Source organism: Pelobates fuscus, chromosome 4 (assembly GCF_036172605.1).
Source record: "Pelobates fuscus isolate aPelFus1 chromosome 4, aPelFus1.pri, whole genome shotgun sequence".
NCBI lineage: Eukaryota > Metazoa > Chordata > Amphibia > Anura > Pelobatidae > Pelobates > Pelobates fuscus.
In genome coordinates, this window is record NC_086320.1 from 374,762,456 (window position 1) to 374,781,090 (window position 18,635).

Sequence of the window (18,635 nt, forward strand, 5' to 3'; positions counted from 1 at the left end):
CAGAAACTCCTATATTGATTTCACCCAAAGTCAATAACACAATGTCTCCGAGATAGCGTAATAAAGGCCAGCATTTGTCTTCTCTTTAATTATTAGTAACGTTCAATAATTCCAGAAATCTATTCAGAAATCTGCTCTATTCGATGCATTTTAAACCCAAAACATGAGAAGGTTGGATATATTTGTACAATTAATACTAATTGCTAAATGAAGAGGCATTAGGCACAATAGTTTGGAGGGATTTGTTTCTGATATTTTTTTATCCTTTAAAGATTTTACAGAAAATGTGGAAATCCATTAAATACAATTCCCTGCACACACATATACTTGGCTGATTGACAATAAATCATGAGCAAACCATAAATATTGGGACAATAAGGGACCACTCTAGGCATTACCAATCACTAGGCAGCTGGCTTTGGGTTTCACTGATTTCCTGAATTCATTGAAACATCCGCAAAATGAGATTTCTGTGTCCTACTAAAATGACAGATATGTAAATTCGTAAAGGGCTCTCATACTTGTTCCCTGTCTCAGCACTTAATGATTCACATACTCCAGTTTCTAGGTAACAATTAAAAAGAACACCTGGCTGAGATTGCCTTAATCCAGAATAATAAATTAAATGGACAAACACGTGTGAGGAACATCTTTACATATTCTACAACCTAGCACATTATGAATCATAGGCTGCGATTAACGAGTCCTCAAGTCACATGAGCCATGGTCCTGTGCCAAATTCGGGACAGCTGTGAACTGAAAGGCCACCATCTGTTTCTGATGCTCCTGTGTCAGATTCATCCCATTATCATCCAATTATCACCCTTTGCAAAGTTTGCATAATTTTTCAAAGACGCTTATTACTAATATTGATCCACCAGTGTCATCTTCCAAGCTGATCAGGCATTTGCGTCAGTCAGTGAATTTCTAACCATTTGGAGGCAAAGTCATTTTCATCAGGTCGTGCTTGCACCACTATGGCCAAGATCATCATTGATAAAATTACGTTGTCGGGACCGCCTACTTTTGCTCCGACTCCCCCAGCGTTATTTGTGACACAAACTGTGGAGTTTTATGGGTACCCGAATTAAGTCCCAAATGGCGAACTTACAAGACTGAATTCGGGTCCTCTTGACAAATTCACCGGACCAAATTTGGCGCACAAAAAAGATGTTGATCCGTCAAATGAAGTGTTCTATCGCCCACGAATCATACGTAATTCAACTATAACGTGAGCCATAGAAAGCAAGCACTGCCTATATATATTTACCTCTCTCACTCCATGTTGCCCTGTTGCTGTTCTTGTAGTCCAAGAATGTATTCCTTGTATTTCATGTTCCTTGTTTCTGACTTTGTCCATTTATTTGATTCTTTTGATCTCTGATATCCTTTGACCTCAGGTTGTTATAACATTTATCCGTATCTCTCCTGTCCTTGACCTCTGCATTCTCTCTAACTCCTGTACCCATTCTAAGAACCGGTACACAACCTGTCTATGTATCGTGTTATAGTCTGCACGTTTAGGTTCCACACTGACCCTGACAAATGTGAGCCAAGACCATCGCACCTTTCATCTATTATTAGTTGGCACTTGGCATGCTTTTTGATGCATTGTGATTGTGCATGACTGTTGCAAATGTGACACAAGGGCTTGGTCCTAGTTAAACCCTTCCCGCCTTTGAACCAGTGTCCTTTCATAGGCTAACAGCCCTATGGCGTGTTACTCTGTAGTTACTGCTTTGTTCCTAACCTGGCTTAATCCAGTCCTGTCTTCTTGTGTACCAGACTTGGCTACATCGCTGACTTTATAATTGTCCAGTCCTGAATTTTCATCTGCCATACCCGGCCCAATTCTTGACTCTGTTTGCTTTAGTCCTGTTTTCGAGCATGTTACAATCGGTTTATCCTTATTTGCTAGTTTGATCCTGGCCAGTGTGTGGTTAGTATTAGCAGGAATATTACTTATATCTATCTGAGTGTTAATTCCAGCCCCTCCTATCTTTTCCTTTGCTAGATTGCTGATTTATGCTGAGGATCATTCCATATTCTGTCAGGAACCGACAGTGATACAGGAGTCTGACATCTCTATCCAATGGGGGACTGTTGGGAGGAATGATGTAATATTTTTGCTATTTAATCCTCACTCTGCCACTGCCTTAAAGTTCTCCAATTCTGGAAGTTCTTAACTAATCGAAACCACTTTAAATAGTACATTTTCAAATACTTTGAGAAACACTTGGAGTTATATTGTTTCCAGAGGAGATTAAAATACCATACCTACGTGGCTATCTTATATACCTGCGTCAAGGCAACAGTCTGGTCGGAATGTTAAATATATCGTAAAATACATATGGAGAGAAAAGCATTTACCAAAAAAACAAATATTAATTAAGTCACTACTAAGACTGAAATTCTGTGCAGCCCATTATTGACTTTTAAACAGATGATGCTATTAACATAATTAGATTAGGAGTGTGCAATATGTAGAATGTTTTGACTGAGTGGAAAACCAAGCAAGGAGTAAGCCAAATAACAACGGTTCCAGAACCAAGAAACGGATCTCTGAGTAATGATTGACAAATAATTTTTTTCTGCAGAATATGATTTATCAGCCAAACACAATCATTTTGAAACTAAGCTTGTTTTGTTCGTAAAAGAAACGCACAGGACAGTAATCATGGAATATTTTGACAATAGCTGGTATATTTGTGGGGTGGATTGAAATAAAATGTTTGTATTTTATAGATATAATCAAACGCGTTCTGATTTCATTCAAGCATTGTTCTGTTGGATCCCTACCATGTATACAAGTTTAAATCATAGAAAATGGCTGCAAATTGTGTTTATGAGACAGTATATTGGGGCAAATTATGACAGACAAACCTAAATTGTTTCAGCTAATACTGGAGTTATGTTTCTAAGTATATCTTCCGGAAGGAACCCAATGTCGCAAATTCTAAATTATGACCATTCCATTGGAAAAGCAATTTTAATTAATTAATAATTAGATTGCAAATATTGGTTCAAAAACTGAAATATTAACTGATATAGAAATTGTTATTATGGGAATTCATTTTCAAATGACTATTTATGCCCATACTTCGAGATTCAGTTCAACACAGCTCACTTTTCTGTGATGGCCAAAATGTAGATTAGCAGCTGTTAGAGAACTAACAATACCATAGTGCTTTGCCAGTCTTAAGCATGGCAATGCATCATAGGAGTTGCAGTTTTCCAGCAGTTTGGGTCCTACCATTTGGACATCCCTACACCATAGCGTGAGCTGTTTTAAATCGAATCCTAATTTCCACATAGAAATAGAAACACAACACATCGTGATCACGCTCGATATCTCAAGTCAGGTGATACCTTTTAGGAAATGTAATATTTATCTGTTCACACCTTGTTTATATTGACTAATAGAGAACAAAATCGTCTGATAGCAGCGTGTCTGAACATGCCCAGATATCTCTTTTATAAAACTGATTTGAAACATTTCTGCTTTGTATAAGAACACAGCTTGTTAAATATATTCTCCCCGTATGTAGTTAGGGCCGCACAAAGCCAAACTAATTACTTTGTGTGCAAACAAATTAGAAAAGGAGATTATCGAGAGATTTATAAGTCACTATTAAATCACGTCCAAAGCATCAACCATTTGTGGGAATAATAGGCCGTTATTGTTCTGTAGCTAATCTGATTTTTAATTTGGAGTCCATTAGTGAGTATTCATATAACTTATACCTTAATTGGATCAAGATCAGAGTCGGCTTCTAATAGAAATACAATCTTGCAAACATAGTATAAAGTTTGTATGCAATTATCTTACATTCCAGCATCTGATAGCTGGCAAAGGAATGAGGGTGACTGAGATTTAGAACCTATTCTTCTCCCGAGAAATTAGTATTTAAAGGAGCACTATAGTCACCCATGCCACTTCATCTCACTGACATGGTCTGGGTGCTGAGTTCCTGTTGATTTAACTCTGCAATGTAAAACATTATATTTTTTTCTTCAGGAAATGCAATGATCACATTGCAGGTTAATTTTCATATTGACAGCCACTAGAGGCACCTCCGCGGCAGTGACCGGGTAAAACTCGGTCACGTGACTGTGGCCCTTATTGATTCAGCATGCACACCAGGCCCCCAGTGCTCCTCTATGAAAATCATTGAATTGGACAGACAAGGAGACCATGCTTTTTCGATGACACCGTGGGAGGGAGCTTCGGCGCTGGATAATGGAAAATAAAAAATACTATTTAGAAATAATTTTATGCCGGACAGCATGGGATTACCACCAGACAGACAGGAATATTAGACTGTTACAAACATACATTTGTATTGGTAACACGTTAGTGTTCCTTTAATTAATTATTGATGTCATTTATTTGGAGAAAGTGAGAGTCTATTTGTAATTGTGCCGAACTATGCATATTGGGGTATCCAGGGTGTTCTAGCTCCTCTCAGTTTATATTGATTTTATATCCCTAATAAACAAGAATGTCCCATTGTAACTTGTGTAGGACGGCACTGATCTTTTCGAAATGTCCTTCCCCCTTGCGCTTGTTTTTCCTCAAACTTTTAGTAAATTAAGAAAGTCTCAAACAGGCGTCCCTTTCAGGATGCGCATCGACTGACCAATTTACTCCTTTCCTCAGCCACATTCTCCATTTTCTCTTCATTCACCTTTACTCTAGTCATAGTTTGTTTACTATGTCATCAATGCACCGAGCAACCATTTCTACTTTGAATAGAAAACACTTTGTCATTACCTTGTGTGTAATTCTACTCCATTTCTTTTAGATTATACGTAGATTTGCCCAGGGCTCTCACTACCTCCTATCCCTGCCACATTTATGTTATAGAATTTGCTTGTCTGTCTTATGAACCCATTCTACTGCGCTACAGAACATGTTGACACTTTTTATCTCATAATGATAATAATATGAGTATGCTACGGGGATGCTGGTTAAATTGCTGTATGTGCACTAGAATTCCCAAATGTGAACAGGTCTCAGTGTCTTCCTCTCTACATAGTTTGTTGTTACATACCTCCCACAATCCCAAACGCCTCTGTCCCTCTATTGTCTCCTGAGCCTGACCGCTTGCCAGGACCTATCCATTCTCCGGGAATATGACTCTGTGTTACTTTACCACCTGCTCCGACCTCCAGGCAGAATCCGGCCATAAGATTGTGTAACGTGCTTGACAAGGACTTCACAATTCAGATACCGAGCTATGCTGGTACCTGCCCGGATTATCAGACTGAAAGTGTTTATAGATAGTAATTTAGTCCTATTTGCCAGTTTTTTTATATAATCATACACCTTCCAGTAATGTCAAAGGCCGACATTTAGAGAAGAATTTAAACAATCTGCTGTTTGTGTCCCCGAAAAATAATTTCCTTAATATAAGCCAAAGCAATGCAGTATGTCCATTCCATTCATGAAAAGTAATATATTGATTGTATATCCTTGGAAGGTTAATGAGAAAAGAACATTCTCCGTGAAAGTTTCACTTTAACTCATCTACAGCAATCAAGCCCAAATCTTGCAGTTTGCAGTCAGATCTCGACTCGGTTATTGAATCCTATCTTCTTATTCTTACTGCTACCATTTTGTTATTTGTAAATCGATTTTGATTCTTTGTGTCTCATTTTTTAGATCTTTCTTTTTCCTTTCTTTCTTTCTTTCTTTCTTTCTTTCTAATATTCGGAGCTGTTTTTCACAATGATTCACAATAATTCCAAATAAGCACTGAATAAATGATTTATAGCGTATTGAAACATTCCATTTTTTGTAATTTAGTGTCAGTGAACACAGTGTAAATATTCGATGTGCTCTTTGCGAGGCGTGTTTCAATGTTACGTACATAGGACCCAAACTTGTATATCATTGTATTAGGTGACCCCCTACATAAATGGTTAAGACACCTGTCAAATATGTACCAAGTCTTTTATAATCTATCAAATCAAAGTATTGTTACACTTGATTTATTACACTATTACAGTTATTTAATTTTGTATAAGGTTGTTATACCTCCCTTGCTATTTGACTTTATTTATATTTATTATATTCTCTTCCTTGTACCGGATCTCAATATCTGGGTGCGCCATTTTGTTCTCACATGCTAGTCGTGTCTGTAGTTTTTTTGTGTTCTGTGTGATTGTTTTGACTGCTGGATTTGGGGTAAACTAGTTTAGCAAATTGCCAAATGCACTCTTCATAAAAAAAGTAATCCTTACTTTTATTTTGTGTATAACTAAAAAACTAAGGTGTATTTAAAAAAAAAAACAAAAAAACAAAGGGAAACAGCAGTACAAATATTATTAATCTAAAAACAAAACCTGCAAAGTGACAGAGCCACTTTAATAAACCTCTCAACAATTAGAATGAGAAAATCGAGATGGGGTGGCCGAGGCCATTAGGGGGTGTCCCAAGTGACGCAAACGGTGTCGCTAGCAACGCCCAAAATAAGCAAATCTAGTTGGAAAAGGAGAGGGCCACCCAACGAGATGCTTTTTGGCTGGCCCCTAGCCATCACGAGCATGCAGGGAGCCCAGCTGAAGAATAACATCTATTATTGCACTCGAACTGTGCTGCCCATGGACAGCTCCTCTGTTTTCCCAGATGTGGAACACCAGGGAACTTAGGCACGATGGGAAAGAATCCCAAAATCGTTACTCTCCTGCTGAAAGTGGGACTCTTGGGAGGCCTGTTTTAATAATGCTTTCATTCCCTGCATTCATTGCTGTTATCAGGTAAACTCTCATGATGAAGTTGGTGTGGACTTATCTAACCAAGTTAATTAACATTACTTTCACGACCAAGTAGATTTGAATAAACAGTGTGGAACTTTCAACTTTGTTGAACATGGTTCTATACATCACTTTGTCCTTCAGCAAGTGTACCTTGATTTTATATACTCTTCTACTTTTTATTTGTCAAAAACTTATTAAAAATGCAAATTTTGCTGAGTTACATCTAAACATCATAATTAGAACAATTACTTCCTTTTTTTAAAGACATTTCTACATACCCTGATAAAGGACTGGTACTGCAACAGTTGACCTCTGTCCTGCTTCAACCCGCATAGTTCTTTATTTTGTAAAACCAACCAAAGACAACATGATGTGAAAAGGTCAACTATATCTTTTAGTTAGCAGTAAATGAGTTTTTGGTTGTATCATTTTTTACAAGAGAAGATTCACTGTTGAATTTTGAGAATGAAATGTTCAGTACATTTTCTGACTTTTAGAACGAACCATTGTCATATTATCTCACTCTTTCTTTTCCTCGTTTTCAGGTGGTTTGCACACTGCCCGAGTGCTCAATCATGTGGACGATCCAGCTTAAACGTGATGAATGTTTCGAATTAATGGAGAATGAAAACGAGACTTCTGGTTAGTACCAGCGTTTCCTTTAAGTCCTGCTATGAAATGTGTGCATTCTTGTTTTCTAATGCATTTGCTGGAGTTTTTGAGGGGACTATTTGTGCTATTGCTGGTGGGATATTTAGTGTACTGTCAGAGAAATATAGGCTTCTTAAGTCAATGGTATTTTCTTATTTACAATAAAATCCTTAATAACTAAAATAAGTAGAGTATCGAGATCAGAAAAGAACTTCACCTAGTCACGAATATGAAAATTCTCGGTGATGGTAAAGTGTATTGTATTATGAAATGCTTTTATGACACAGCATTATGCTGTTTGAACATCGGGGAAAATGAAATCCTGAACAAGGGCCCAGTGCTTTTAGCTTCTACTTTCCTTTCATACTGTGTGAAGCAATGCCGTGTGTCATGGGTGCCAATACCTCACCTACACAGTAAATCCCAAACAGCCAGCCCACAAATGTGCAATAAAGCAACTAAGGCCAAGCTGGACAAGACAACTGTGTAATGAGTTCCTCGTCATGCGCACTTTGTTAGAGATCTGATAACATGACAACAAGTACAAAACATGCTGAACAGGTGGATTCCCCACCACGTGCTGCCACATTGTATCCAGTTATTTTACTATTTACCACTAATCACTTAAACATGCTGTGTATATCGACAGACAGACAGAGATAGATAGATAGACAGACAGATAATTTAAGCAATTGTTTCTGTAAAACAAACACAACTCGTGAACTTTGTTGCGTAATACTTTACCAACTAATGACAGCAATAAAACTAAAATCTACTAGAAAAATCAATTATGGTGCAGTGTATACCGATTTTATTAAAATAAATAGTGTTAATTACATTGAAATCACTCAAGACCCATCCCTGGGCTCTTTCTGAAACTCAGTGATTTTTTAGAATATCCTCCGAGTCTCCAACACACAAAGATATAGTAAATAATAATATGCAGTATAGTTAGATTTATATGATTTGTTGCATAAAGTGAAACACTCACTATCCTTAATCCTTAATAGTTACCTACAACCCAAGGTTGGCTTCTAGTTATCTGGAATGTGAGTCTGGAACGTGACTTTCAATATAATAAGATCAGTAGGGCACCATTCATCACATGTAGACATTCCAGGCATGGCATCAGCATTTAGACTGTCTCCAAACAGTCATATTTGTGTTCCAACAGCTCCAACAATTCCCGGACAACCCTCCAAGACACAGCCAAAAATATGTTTTATTATCACTTATTAACATTATAATTTAGCAAATTCTGCCTATGGGAAAATAAGAATCAGAATCTCTCAAAGGACTAAACGGTGATTAAAGAACAATGAAAGAGTCTTAATTACTCTTTACTTTAAAACTTGAATTCATTTGGCTTTTATACATAATGCTTAGTGAGCTCTGCCCGCCATTCTTACAGTCTGAAGGAGGGGAGAGAATCCTGCAAAATGTATTTTTTTTATGATTCCAAATGCTTTACATTTGCAGAAGCATCTTCCACCCTAGCTCCACTCACGTCTCTAACATTAAGCATTAAATGCTGACGAGCACATTTAGTAAATATTCTCGCACAATGTTTTCTCATTTAAGGGAATGAAAAGCTGGCATATGTGAATGCATGATTGTGTCTCGGTAACTCATCTCTCCGGCTTATGTACGAAAGTGAGAATTTAAATTTCAAAATATAATGCTAGGGCAGCTGTACTGACTTAACTTAACTCTGAAGTTCACTTTGAATTCTCACTTTGGTAAATAACCTTGTTTGTATCCAGGTTACCCATTCTGTGCCCTTTGCTGTCCCTTTAAACTACCTGGCCTGGTCACAGATGCATGCTGGGAGCGGTGAACTCTTTGGCATTGAATGTATTTATAGATAGGAATCTAGTCCAGGTTGGCATACTGTCTGTATTTAAGCACCCTCCTTCCAGACGTATTACATGATTGGGAGATTTACAGTCAATGTATGCAGCAATTACTTTACCAATCTGCTCGCTGTACAAGATAATGTTATTATTAGCCGTTGTTTTGTAGTTCACTAGGGCTGGGATGACATATTGCTCCTAACCTTCAGAAATGTTCTTGATTTGGCGTCCTATGAATAATGTCTTAAATTTTGTAACAATTTGTGTTTTTTGAAGTCACACAAGCCAATGAAAAAAAAAAGAAAAGTATTCAATATTATTAATTGTATGTACTCGGTAATGATTGCACAGTTCCATAAATCATTTGGGCGATAGGATACATCACTTTTGGCAAGAGCACCATGTGTGATTGCAAACGGTTTCACATCATCTTACTGATTACTGTTCATTTATTGTTTGTAAATATCTACCAAAACCTTAATGATGGAAAGTAACTTTAAAATTTTTATCATTATGGTGATTTTTTTTTTTCAACAAACGAGCAACAAAACCATTAAAACTTAACCCCATAGCCCTGTTACGGTGTACAATGCCATATCACATTTAATGGACTCTAAAGCCGTTGTTGTGGCATAGAACGCAGTAACGGCTTTGAGCCCAGAAGTGGCGGCATACTTACCTGCTCTGTGCTCCGGTTCTCGAGGACTGCCTGACAACCGAGGCAATCCACCTCTGACGATTCAGGCCCTACTAGGCCATGTTACATAGTTACATAATTACATAGTTACATAGCTGAAAAGAGACTTGCGTCCCTTAAGTTCAGCCTTCCTCACATTTGTTTTTTTGCTGTTGGTCCAAAAGAAGGCAAAAAAAAAACCAGTTTGAAGCACAATTTTGCAACAAGCTAGGAAAAAAATTCCTTCTTGACCCCAGAATGGCAGTCAGATTTAACCTTGGATCAAGCAGTTATTACCCTACATTGAAAGATTATATCCTTGAATATTCTGTTTTTGCAAGTATGCATCTAGTAGCTGTTTGAACATCTGTATGGACTCTGATAAAACCACTTCTTCAGGCAGAGAATTCCACATCCTGATTGTTCTTACAGTAAAAAAACCTTTCCTTTGCCTTAGACGAAATCTTCTTTCTTCCAGTCTAAACGCATGGCCTCGTGTCCTATGTAAAGTCCGGTTTGTGAATAGATTTCCACACAATGGTTTGTATTGGCCCCGAATATATTTGTATAATGTTATCATAACCCCTCTCAGGCGACATTTTTCTAAACTAAATAGATTTAAATTTGTTAACCTTTCTTCATAGCTTTTATGTTCCATTTCTTTTATTAATTTTGTAGCCCGCCTCTGCACTTTTTCTAGTGCCATAATATCCTTCTTTAGAACAGGTGCCCAAAATTGCAAATATTCAATATGTGGTCTTACCAGTGATTTATAAAGAGGCAAAATTATATTCTCGTCCCGAGAATAAATGCCCTTTTTCATGCATGACAATACCTTACTGACCTTGGCCACTGCTGATTGACATTGCGCATAGTTTGTTGTCTATAACAATTCCCAAGTCCTTTTCGTGTGTTGTTATCCCTAATTCGCTTCCATTAAGGGTATACGGTGCTTGTGTATTCTTTACGCCGAAGTGCATAACTTTGCATTTTTCCTCCAATCCTCCGGAACACTTCCTGAAAGAAAAGAATCTTGAAAGATTAAAACCAGAGGTTCACTTATTTCTACACTTAGTTCCTTAAGTACATGTGGATGGATACCGTCAGGCCCTGGAGCTTTGTTTATATTAACTTTCTTTAGTTGCTGCAGCATCTTGTCTTGATTTAACCAATTACAATTATTCTGCAAGTTTTTAGTAGCAATCATTTGCACATCTACAGGGAGTGCAGAATTATTAGGCAAGTTGTATTTTTGAGGATTAATTTTATTATTGAACAACAACCATGTTCTCAATGAACCCAAAAAACTCATTAATATCAAAGCGGAATATTTTTGGAAGTAGTTTTTAGTTTGTTTTTAGTTTTAGCTATTTTAGGGGGATATCTGTGTGTGCAGGTGACTATTACTGTGCATAATTATTAGGCAACTTAACAAAAAACAAATATATACCAATTTCAATTATTTATTTTAACCAGTGAAACCAATATAACATCTCAACATTCACAAATATACATTTCTGACATTCAAAAACAAAACAAAAACAAATCAGTGACCAATATAGCCACCTTTCTTTGCAAGGACACTCAAAAGCCTGCCATCCATGGATTCTGTCAGTGTTTTGATCTGTTCACCATCAACATTGCGTGCAGAAGCAACCACAGCCTCCCAGACACTGTTCAGAGAGGTGTACTGTTTTCCCTCCTTGTAAATCTCACATTTGATGATGGACCACAGGTTCTCAATGGGGTTCAGATCAGGTGAACAAGGAGGCCATGTCATTAGATTTTCTTCTTTTATACCCTTTCTTGCCAGCCACGCTGTGGAGTACTTGGACGCGTGTGATGGAGCATTGTCCTGCATGAAAATCATGTTTTTCTTGAAGGATGCAGACTTCTTCCTGTACCACTGCTTGAAGAAGGTGTCTTCCAGAAACTGGCAGTAGGACTGGGAGTTGAGCTTGACTCCATCCTCAACCCGAAAAGGCCCCACAAGCTCATCTTTGATGATACCAGCCCAAACCAGTACTCCACCTCCACCTTGCTGACATCTGAGTCGGACTGGAGCTCTCTGCCCTTTACCAATCCAGCCACGGGCCCATCCATCTGGCCCATCAAGACTCACTCTCATTTCATCAGTCCATAAAACCTTAGAAAAATCAGTCTTGAGATATTTCTTGGCCCAGTCTTGACGTTTCAGCTTGTGTGTCTTGTTCAGTGGTGGTCGTCTTTCAGCCTTTCTTGCCTTGGCCATGTCTCTGAGTATTGCACACCTTGTACTTTTGGGCACTCCAGTGATGTTGCAGCTCTGAAATATGGCCAAACTGGTGGCAAGTGGCATCTTGGCAGCTGCACGCTTGACTTTTCTCAGTTCATGGGCAGTTATTTTGCGCCTTGGTTTCTCCACACGCTTCTTGCGACCCTGTTGACTATTTTGAATGAAACGCTTGATTGTTCGATGATCACGCTTCAGAAGCTTTGCAATTTTAAGAGTGCTGCATCCCTCTGCAAGATATCTCACTATTTTTGACTTTTCTGAGCCTGTCAAGTCCTTCTTTTGACCCATTTTGCCAAAGGAAAGGAAGTTGCCTAATAATTATGCACACCTGATATAGGGTGTTGATGTCATTATACCACACCCCTTCTCATTACAGAGATGCACATCACCTAATATGCTTAATTGGTAGTAGGCTTTTGAGCCTATACAGCTTGGAGTAAGACAACATGCATAAAGAGGATGATGTGGTCAAAATACTAATTTGCCTAATAATTCTGCACTCCCTGTATTGCCATGGGTTCTTCCTTAATATATACGGAGGAGAAATAGTTATTTAAAATTCCTGCCTTTTCCTGGTCTTCATTAACTAACACCCCCGTTTCAGTTTTTAGTGTCCCTACACTTTCATGTTTGGTTTTTTTAGAATTTATGTACTTAAATAATGCTTTGGGGTTGGTTTTGCTCTCTTTAGCTATAATTTTTTCATTTTGAAGTTTAGCAAGTCTAATTGCCTTTTTGCACGCATTATTTGCTTTCTTATATCTTTTATAAGATGCATCTGATTTGTCCGATTTAAATGCTTTAAATGCCCTTTTCTTATTTTTAATCTCTTGTTTTACTTCTCTACTAAGCCACATTGGTTTTAATTTGTTTCTTTTATATTTATTTCCCAATGGTACATACTGAGAAATGTACCTTTCTAATATTTGTTGGAAGATGATCCATTTATCCTCAGTGTTCTTTTCACTAAAGAGTTTATGCCAGTCAATATATTGTAAAGCTTCCCTTAACTTATTGAAATTTGCCTTTTTAAAATTATATGTTTTAGTATACCCCATGTGCTTTTGTTTTTTTGAGTTTATTTCAAAGGACACTAAATTGTGATCACTATTTCCCAAGTGCTCACCTATCTGAATGTTGGTCAAAAGATCAACGTTGTTTGTTAAAACCAGGTCCAGACAAGCGTCCATTCTAGTTGGAGCTTGTACAAGTTGTGACATGAAGGTGTCATTTAACAAGTTTAAAAACCTAATTCCTTTTGCTGAGCTACTAGTCCCTATGTCCCAATTTATGTCCAGGTAATTAAAATCTCCAATAATTAAAGTATTACCCAGATTTGCAGCTTTCTCAGTTTGCTCAAACGGCTGTTGTTCCTCGTCAATATTAACATTAGGTGGTTTATAACATATCCCAACCAATAGTTGGTTTCCCTTCTTTTCCCCCAAGCAGATATTTACCCATTTTAAGATTTGGCTTTAAATTATGGTTGACATACAAACATACCCCACCACCCTTCTTGTTTTTCCTATCCTTCCTAAATAACGTGTACCCCCATTTAAGTTAACTGCCCAGTCATCTGTCCCATCCCACCATGTTTCTGTTATGCCTATTATATCATATTGTTTAGTGTATGCTAATGCCTCTAGTTCCCCCATTTTGTTATTTAGGCTCCTTGCATTAGTAAGCATACATTTAATATCATGCGTCACTTGTATATTTTGTGAATTATCAACATTACATAGCTGTGATCACTCTCACAGAGCGATTACATGACTGGCATAGGCGTCTGTGGATCTACCTGCAGGGGGAATGCATAGGAAAAAAAAATGAATTAGTAATGCCCTATTACTGCACTCCAGTGGGACACCATTTTGATAATGTCAGTTCTGTGCATATTGGACGTCTGATGTTGGTACGCACAGCATGGTTGTGACAAGCGACCAATGCCCATTCTGCCCAAGCCCACTCCTCAGGTCGTCCTCTCTGACATCTCTCCCCTCCAGTGCTGGGGGTTTATTGGGCTGCTGGGAGAACATGACTAGCATTAGAGGTACGTTTTTGGTATTTTCTTTATTTTTCGTTTAACTTTTGAATGGGGAAGCCAAGACAATAAAGGTTACTCTGACCAAAAACAGTGTTTTATTAAAATTCTGTTTTTTTGGTTGGAGTAACCCTTTAAATTGATACATAGTATCCAGAGACCTCAAGAAACTTGCCAAATATTGAAGGGACACTATCAGTACCATTATAACTTATGTGCACTGCATAGACTATAGGGGAGATGATCCCCTAGCATGGTCCCTTTACACACAATTACTCATAACTGCAGTGATTTGCAAAAATTGCAAAGCTGTAAGCCTGCATATAGATGCTGGTTATAGTATACACTTTAGCATAGCAGCAATAAGCATATTCCGCAATTTCCATGAATGGCCATCTGCCGGGTATCTGGTATAACTGGGTGGCTTTGTTTGGGGACTTCATTCTGTAAGGAAAGGAATTAGGGTGCTGGAAGAGACTCGACTCTACCATAGACAGTGTATTCCAACTTCCTTGTTACTGGTTTTAACTTCTCATCCACTGTCGAGACCCTCTACGTAAAAATGGGGTCTTGTAAGACTTGACCCTTCTGCAATTTTATTTCCTTTTTTTTTTTGGCCCTATTCTACTGGTGTGGCCTCAACCATTACTAAACTAATCAATAATCCATAAATTATCATATTGACCTTCAGGTATAATAAGGAACTAGTCAGTGTTACATTAGTTGTATGTAATGCAAACAATTATTTTTTTATATATTTGTAAAATATTTTTCCGGGTAAAAACAGGCTTCTTCACTAAAATGTGATTTGTTGCGAATTCAAAGGGAACTGGAAAAAAATATTTTAGACAGCTATGATTTCATTTTTGGGACAGTTAATAAAAGCTTCTGCCAATTCTGATCGAAACATGAGATGACCCACTTTACAAAAAATGTGCATCTTGATAGTATGTTCGACCGTTGTTCAGACTCTCACGCTATGAAATCGTCCTACAAGTCCTTCTAATTTCTGTCTCAGTCCTACCATGGTCAAACTTAATAAACTTATTATGCTCAAATGCCTTTCACGGTATCACTTAGAACAGACAGAAATTTCCCAAGGGACTAAATCCTGGAAATGGTCACTGTATCTTAATTGTTTTTGTGCTTAGCGGAGAAACTACTTATCCATCAATTTTGTTATCTTAACTAGGTCTGTTAGAAAACTAACTAGAAAGCTATGAAAGAGATTGATTTTTTTTTTGCCCGGCTGTCCTCTTAAGCACATTAATCTTTCTAAATGTTCTTTTCGTTATCTAATGATCCTAAATTCAATATAATTTTATTTCTTGCTGATTATGATTTTTTTTTCTTCATATCCATATGCTTAATTACCAAATATAATGAATGTGTTATTAAATCAATGCAGATATGTCTTCTGCCAACTATCTGCTACTTTCAGCTACTTCCCTGCTCCACCAATCGATGTCCTATATGTGTTTTGGCAGTACTCCTAATGCTATATCAATCTTGAGATACCCAATAAAGACACGGGATATATTGCTAAGTATTTGTTATGTGTCCCTTCTCTATCTGACATAATAAATGCAGGAGGCCATCACCTTCGTCCTTATGTTTTAGAAGTCTACAGATAAAAAGGTTCTTTTGCATTTTTAACAAACATAAGAGTTTTGTTCCATTAAGTGTGTCATCTTAAAAAATATACGGAGCACTAATTATTCTGTAAAGTGCTGTTCTACCTACACGAGAAATTAACTGAGTGATTTAGCGTGTCAAGCTAAGAAAAGTTAGCGTTTTATTCTTTGAGGTTTTTTATTCAAGTAGTGATGTTTGATGGCATGTTTTGATGAATGTTTATGGGATAGAGAAAGCTATTCGCCTTGGAACTCAAAAAGTGGTACTTTTAAATAATATGATTTTAGCAAAAATAGTTCACTATAACTGGGCAGGTTGTAGGTGCCATGGAGTACTGCAGTAATTCTTTTTGTTTCTTCGTAGCATGTATAATGAGAATTTTTTTGTTACTTTATTAAAAAGTATTTATATACATTTCACAAAAAAAAAAAAAAAAACACAACCAAGAATGATGTATGTATCCAAACAAGGCACCACAATAATCAGACATAAGCTCGATTTTTAGGAATGCCCCTTCTTACTCTCCACGTTATATGTCCTGGTGTGTCTAAGTGACATCCCCTGTATAGCCAGGTGTTACCAGTGGTGTGATTTGCATCTTTGACATGTCCCATTGCCGATGGTGCCACCTGATTAGATGGTGTCCTGAAAATGCAGGATCGTCTAATTCAAACTGCATTTTATTTTCATGAACAGACGCATGTCTTTGTTTTCCTTTTTATTACATTTAATTGTACCTAGAAGCAGTAGGTATAATCTGTGCTGCAACAATATTCTTTATCCTGCAGGGTCTGTAAGACTAAATAGTAAAATGTGCTGAATCCTAGAATAATATAATTACATTTGAGAATGAGGTAAAATGAAATGTGCTACTTTAATACCAGCTCCCTTCCCCCTCCAATTGTTTTGTAATATTATAACTAGAACCGTGTGTTTTATTATAATATGTATTCTGTGCATCTGTTCCCCTGATGTGTCAATTCAGGAATGCATTGGATTGATGTTCCATTCCCCTTTTCCATGATAGACTGTGTTTAGGGGTCCTGGAGGGGATTAAAAGGCTCATGTTAAATGTGAGGCAAGTGTTCCGATAAAACAGCATAATTCTATTCGTGGTATGGGCTATGGAATCTAGACAAGGTCTGTATCTGTCCATTTACACAGAACAAGCACACACGTAAGCAAACAATCAGGAACTTTAACGCTGCTAAAATTAGACAATTAACATGCAGTTTATTAAATAAATCAAATATTAAACTTTTAAAGTAAAAACTGCTTTATAGAAACAACCACAAATAGAAACCACTTAACATTTAAAGGAACACTATAGTCACCTAAATTACTTTAGCTAAATAAAGCAGTTTTAGTGTATAGATCATTCCCCTGCAATTTCACTGCTCAATTCACTGTCATTTAGGAGTTAAATGACTTTGTTTCTGTTTATGCAGCCCTAGCCACACCTCCCCTGGCTATGATTGACAGAGCCTGCATGAAAAAAAACTGGTTTCACTTTCAAACAGATGTAATTTACCTTAAATAATTGTATCTCAATCTCTAAATTGAACTTTAATCACATACAGGAGGCTCTTGCAGGGTCTAGCAAGCTATTAACATAGCAGGGGATGAGAAAATCTTAATTAAACAGAACTTGCAATAAAGAAAGCCTAAATAGGGCTCTCTATACAGGAAGTGTTTATGGAAGGCTGTGCAAGTCACATGCAGGGAGGTGTGACTAGGGTTCATAAACAAAGGGATTTAACTCCTAAATGGTAGAGGATTGAGCAGTGAAGCTTGCTGGGGCACGTTCTATACACCAAAACTGCTTCATTAAGCTAAAGTTGTTCAGGTGAGTATAGTGTCCCTTAAAAAAAAAAAATACAAGCACAAAGTATTATGTGTTTTTTTTTTTTTTTTTTAAAGTGAGTTCTGGATGTACTCCCCTTGCCAGTATTCCTACACCTCCCACATACCTAAACCCACAAGTTATTATTATTATTATTATTATTATTATTATTATTATTATTATTATTATTATTACCATTTATATAGCGCCAACAGATTCCGTAGCGCTTTACAATATTATGAGAGAAAACTTACAGGAACGATAGGTTGAAGAGGACCCTGCTCAAACAAGCTTACATTCTATAGGAGGTGGGGTGTAAAACACATTAGGACAGGAAATAGCAATTAAATAAGGTGAGAGTGCAGCAGAGCTAGAAGAGAGAGTAAAGTGCTGCCCTTTAGGAGATAGCAAAGGACAGGTATGTGAGCTAGAGGTTACTCTGGGAGCTTTCCTAAAAAGATGGGTTTTAATGCACTTCTTAAACGATTGATGACTAGGGGAGAGTCTGATGGCGGTAGACAGGCTATTCCATAGGAAGGGAGCTGCCCGCGAGAAGTCCTGCAAGCATGAGTTGGCTGTATGGATGCGAGCAGCGGACAGGAGAAGGTCAGGGGCAGAGCGGAGGGACTGAGAGGGGGAATACCTATACATCTGTGAGGAGATAGAAGAAGGGCTACAATTGCTCAATGCTTTATAGATGTGAATTAGTACCTGGAATTGACTCCTATAGGATACAGGAAGCCAATGTAAGGACTGACAGAGGGGTGAGGTGTGAGAAGATCGACTAGAGAGGAAAATCAGTCTGGCGGCAGCATTCATTACAGACTGTAATAGGTTTTTGGAAGACCAATCAGGAGAGGGTTACAATAATCCATGCAAGAAATTACTAGAGCATGGAC

General features: G+C 37.5%; 1 protein-coding gene across 1 annotated transcript in view; it reads left to right on the forward strand.

Annotated features, from left to right (window-relative positions):
- Positions 1–18,635, forward strand: part of LOC134609201 (vasoactive intestinal polypeptide receptor-like) — a 199,478-nt gene that overhangs the window by 56,922 nt on the left and 123,921 nt on the right. The window contains exon 2 of the mRNA XM_063452743.1: positions 7,308–7,404. Within this exon, the coding sequence (XP_063308813.1) occupies positions 7,308–7,404 (97 nt within the window). The remainder of the gene's footprint in view (positions 1–7,307; positions 7,405–18,635) is intronic.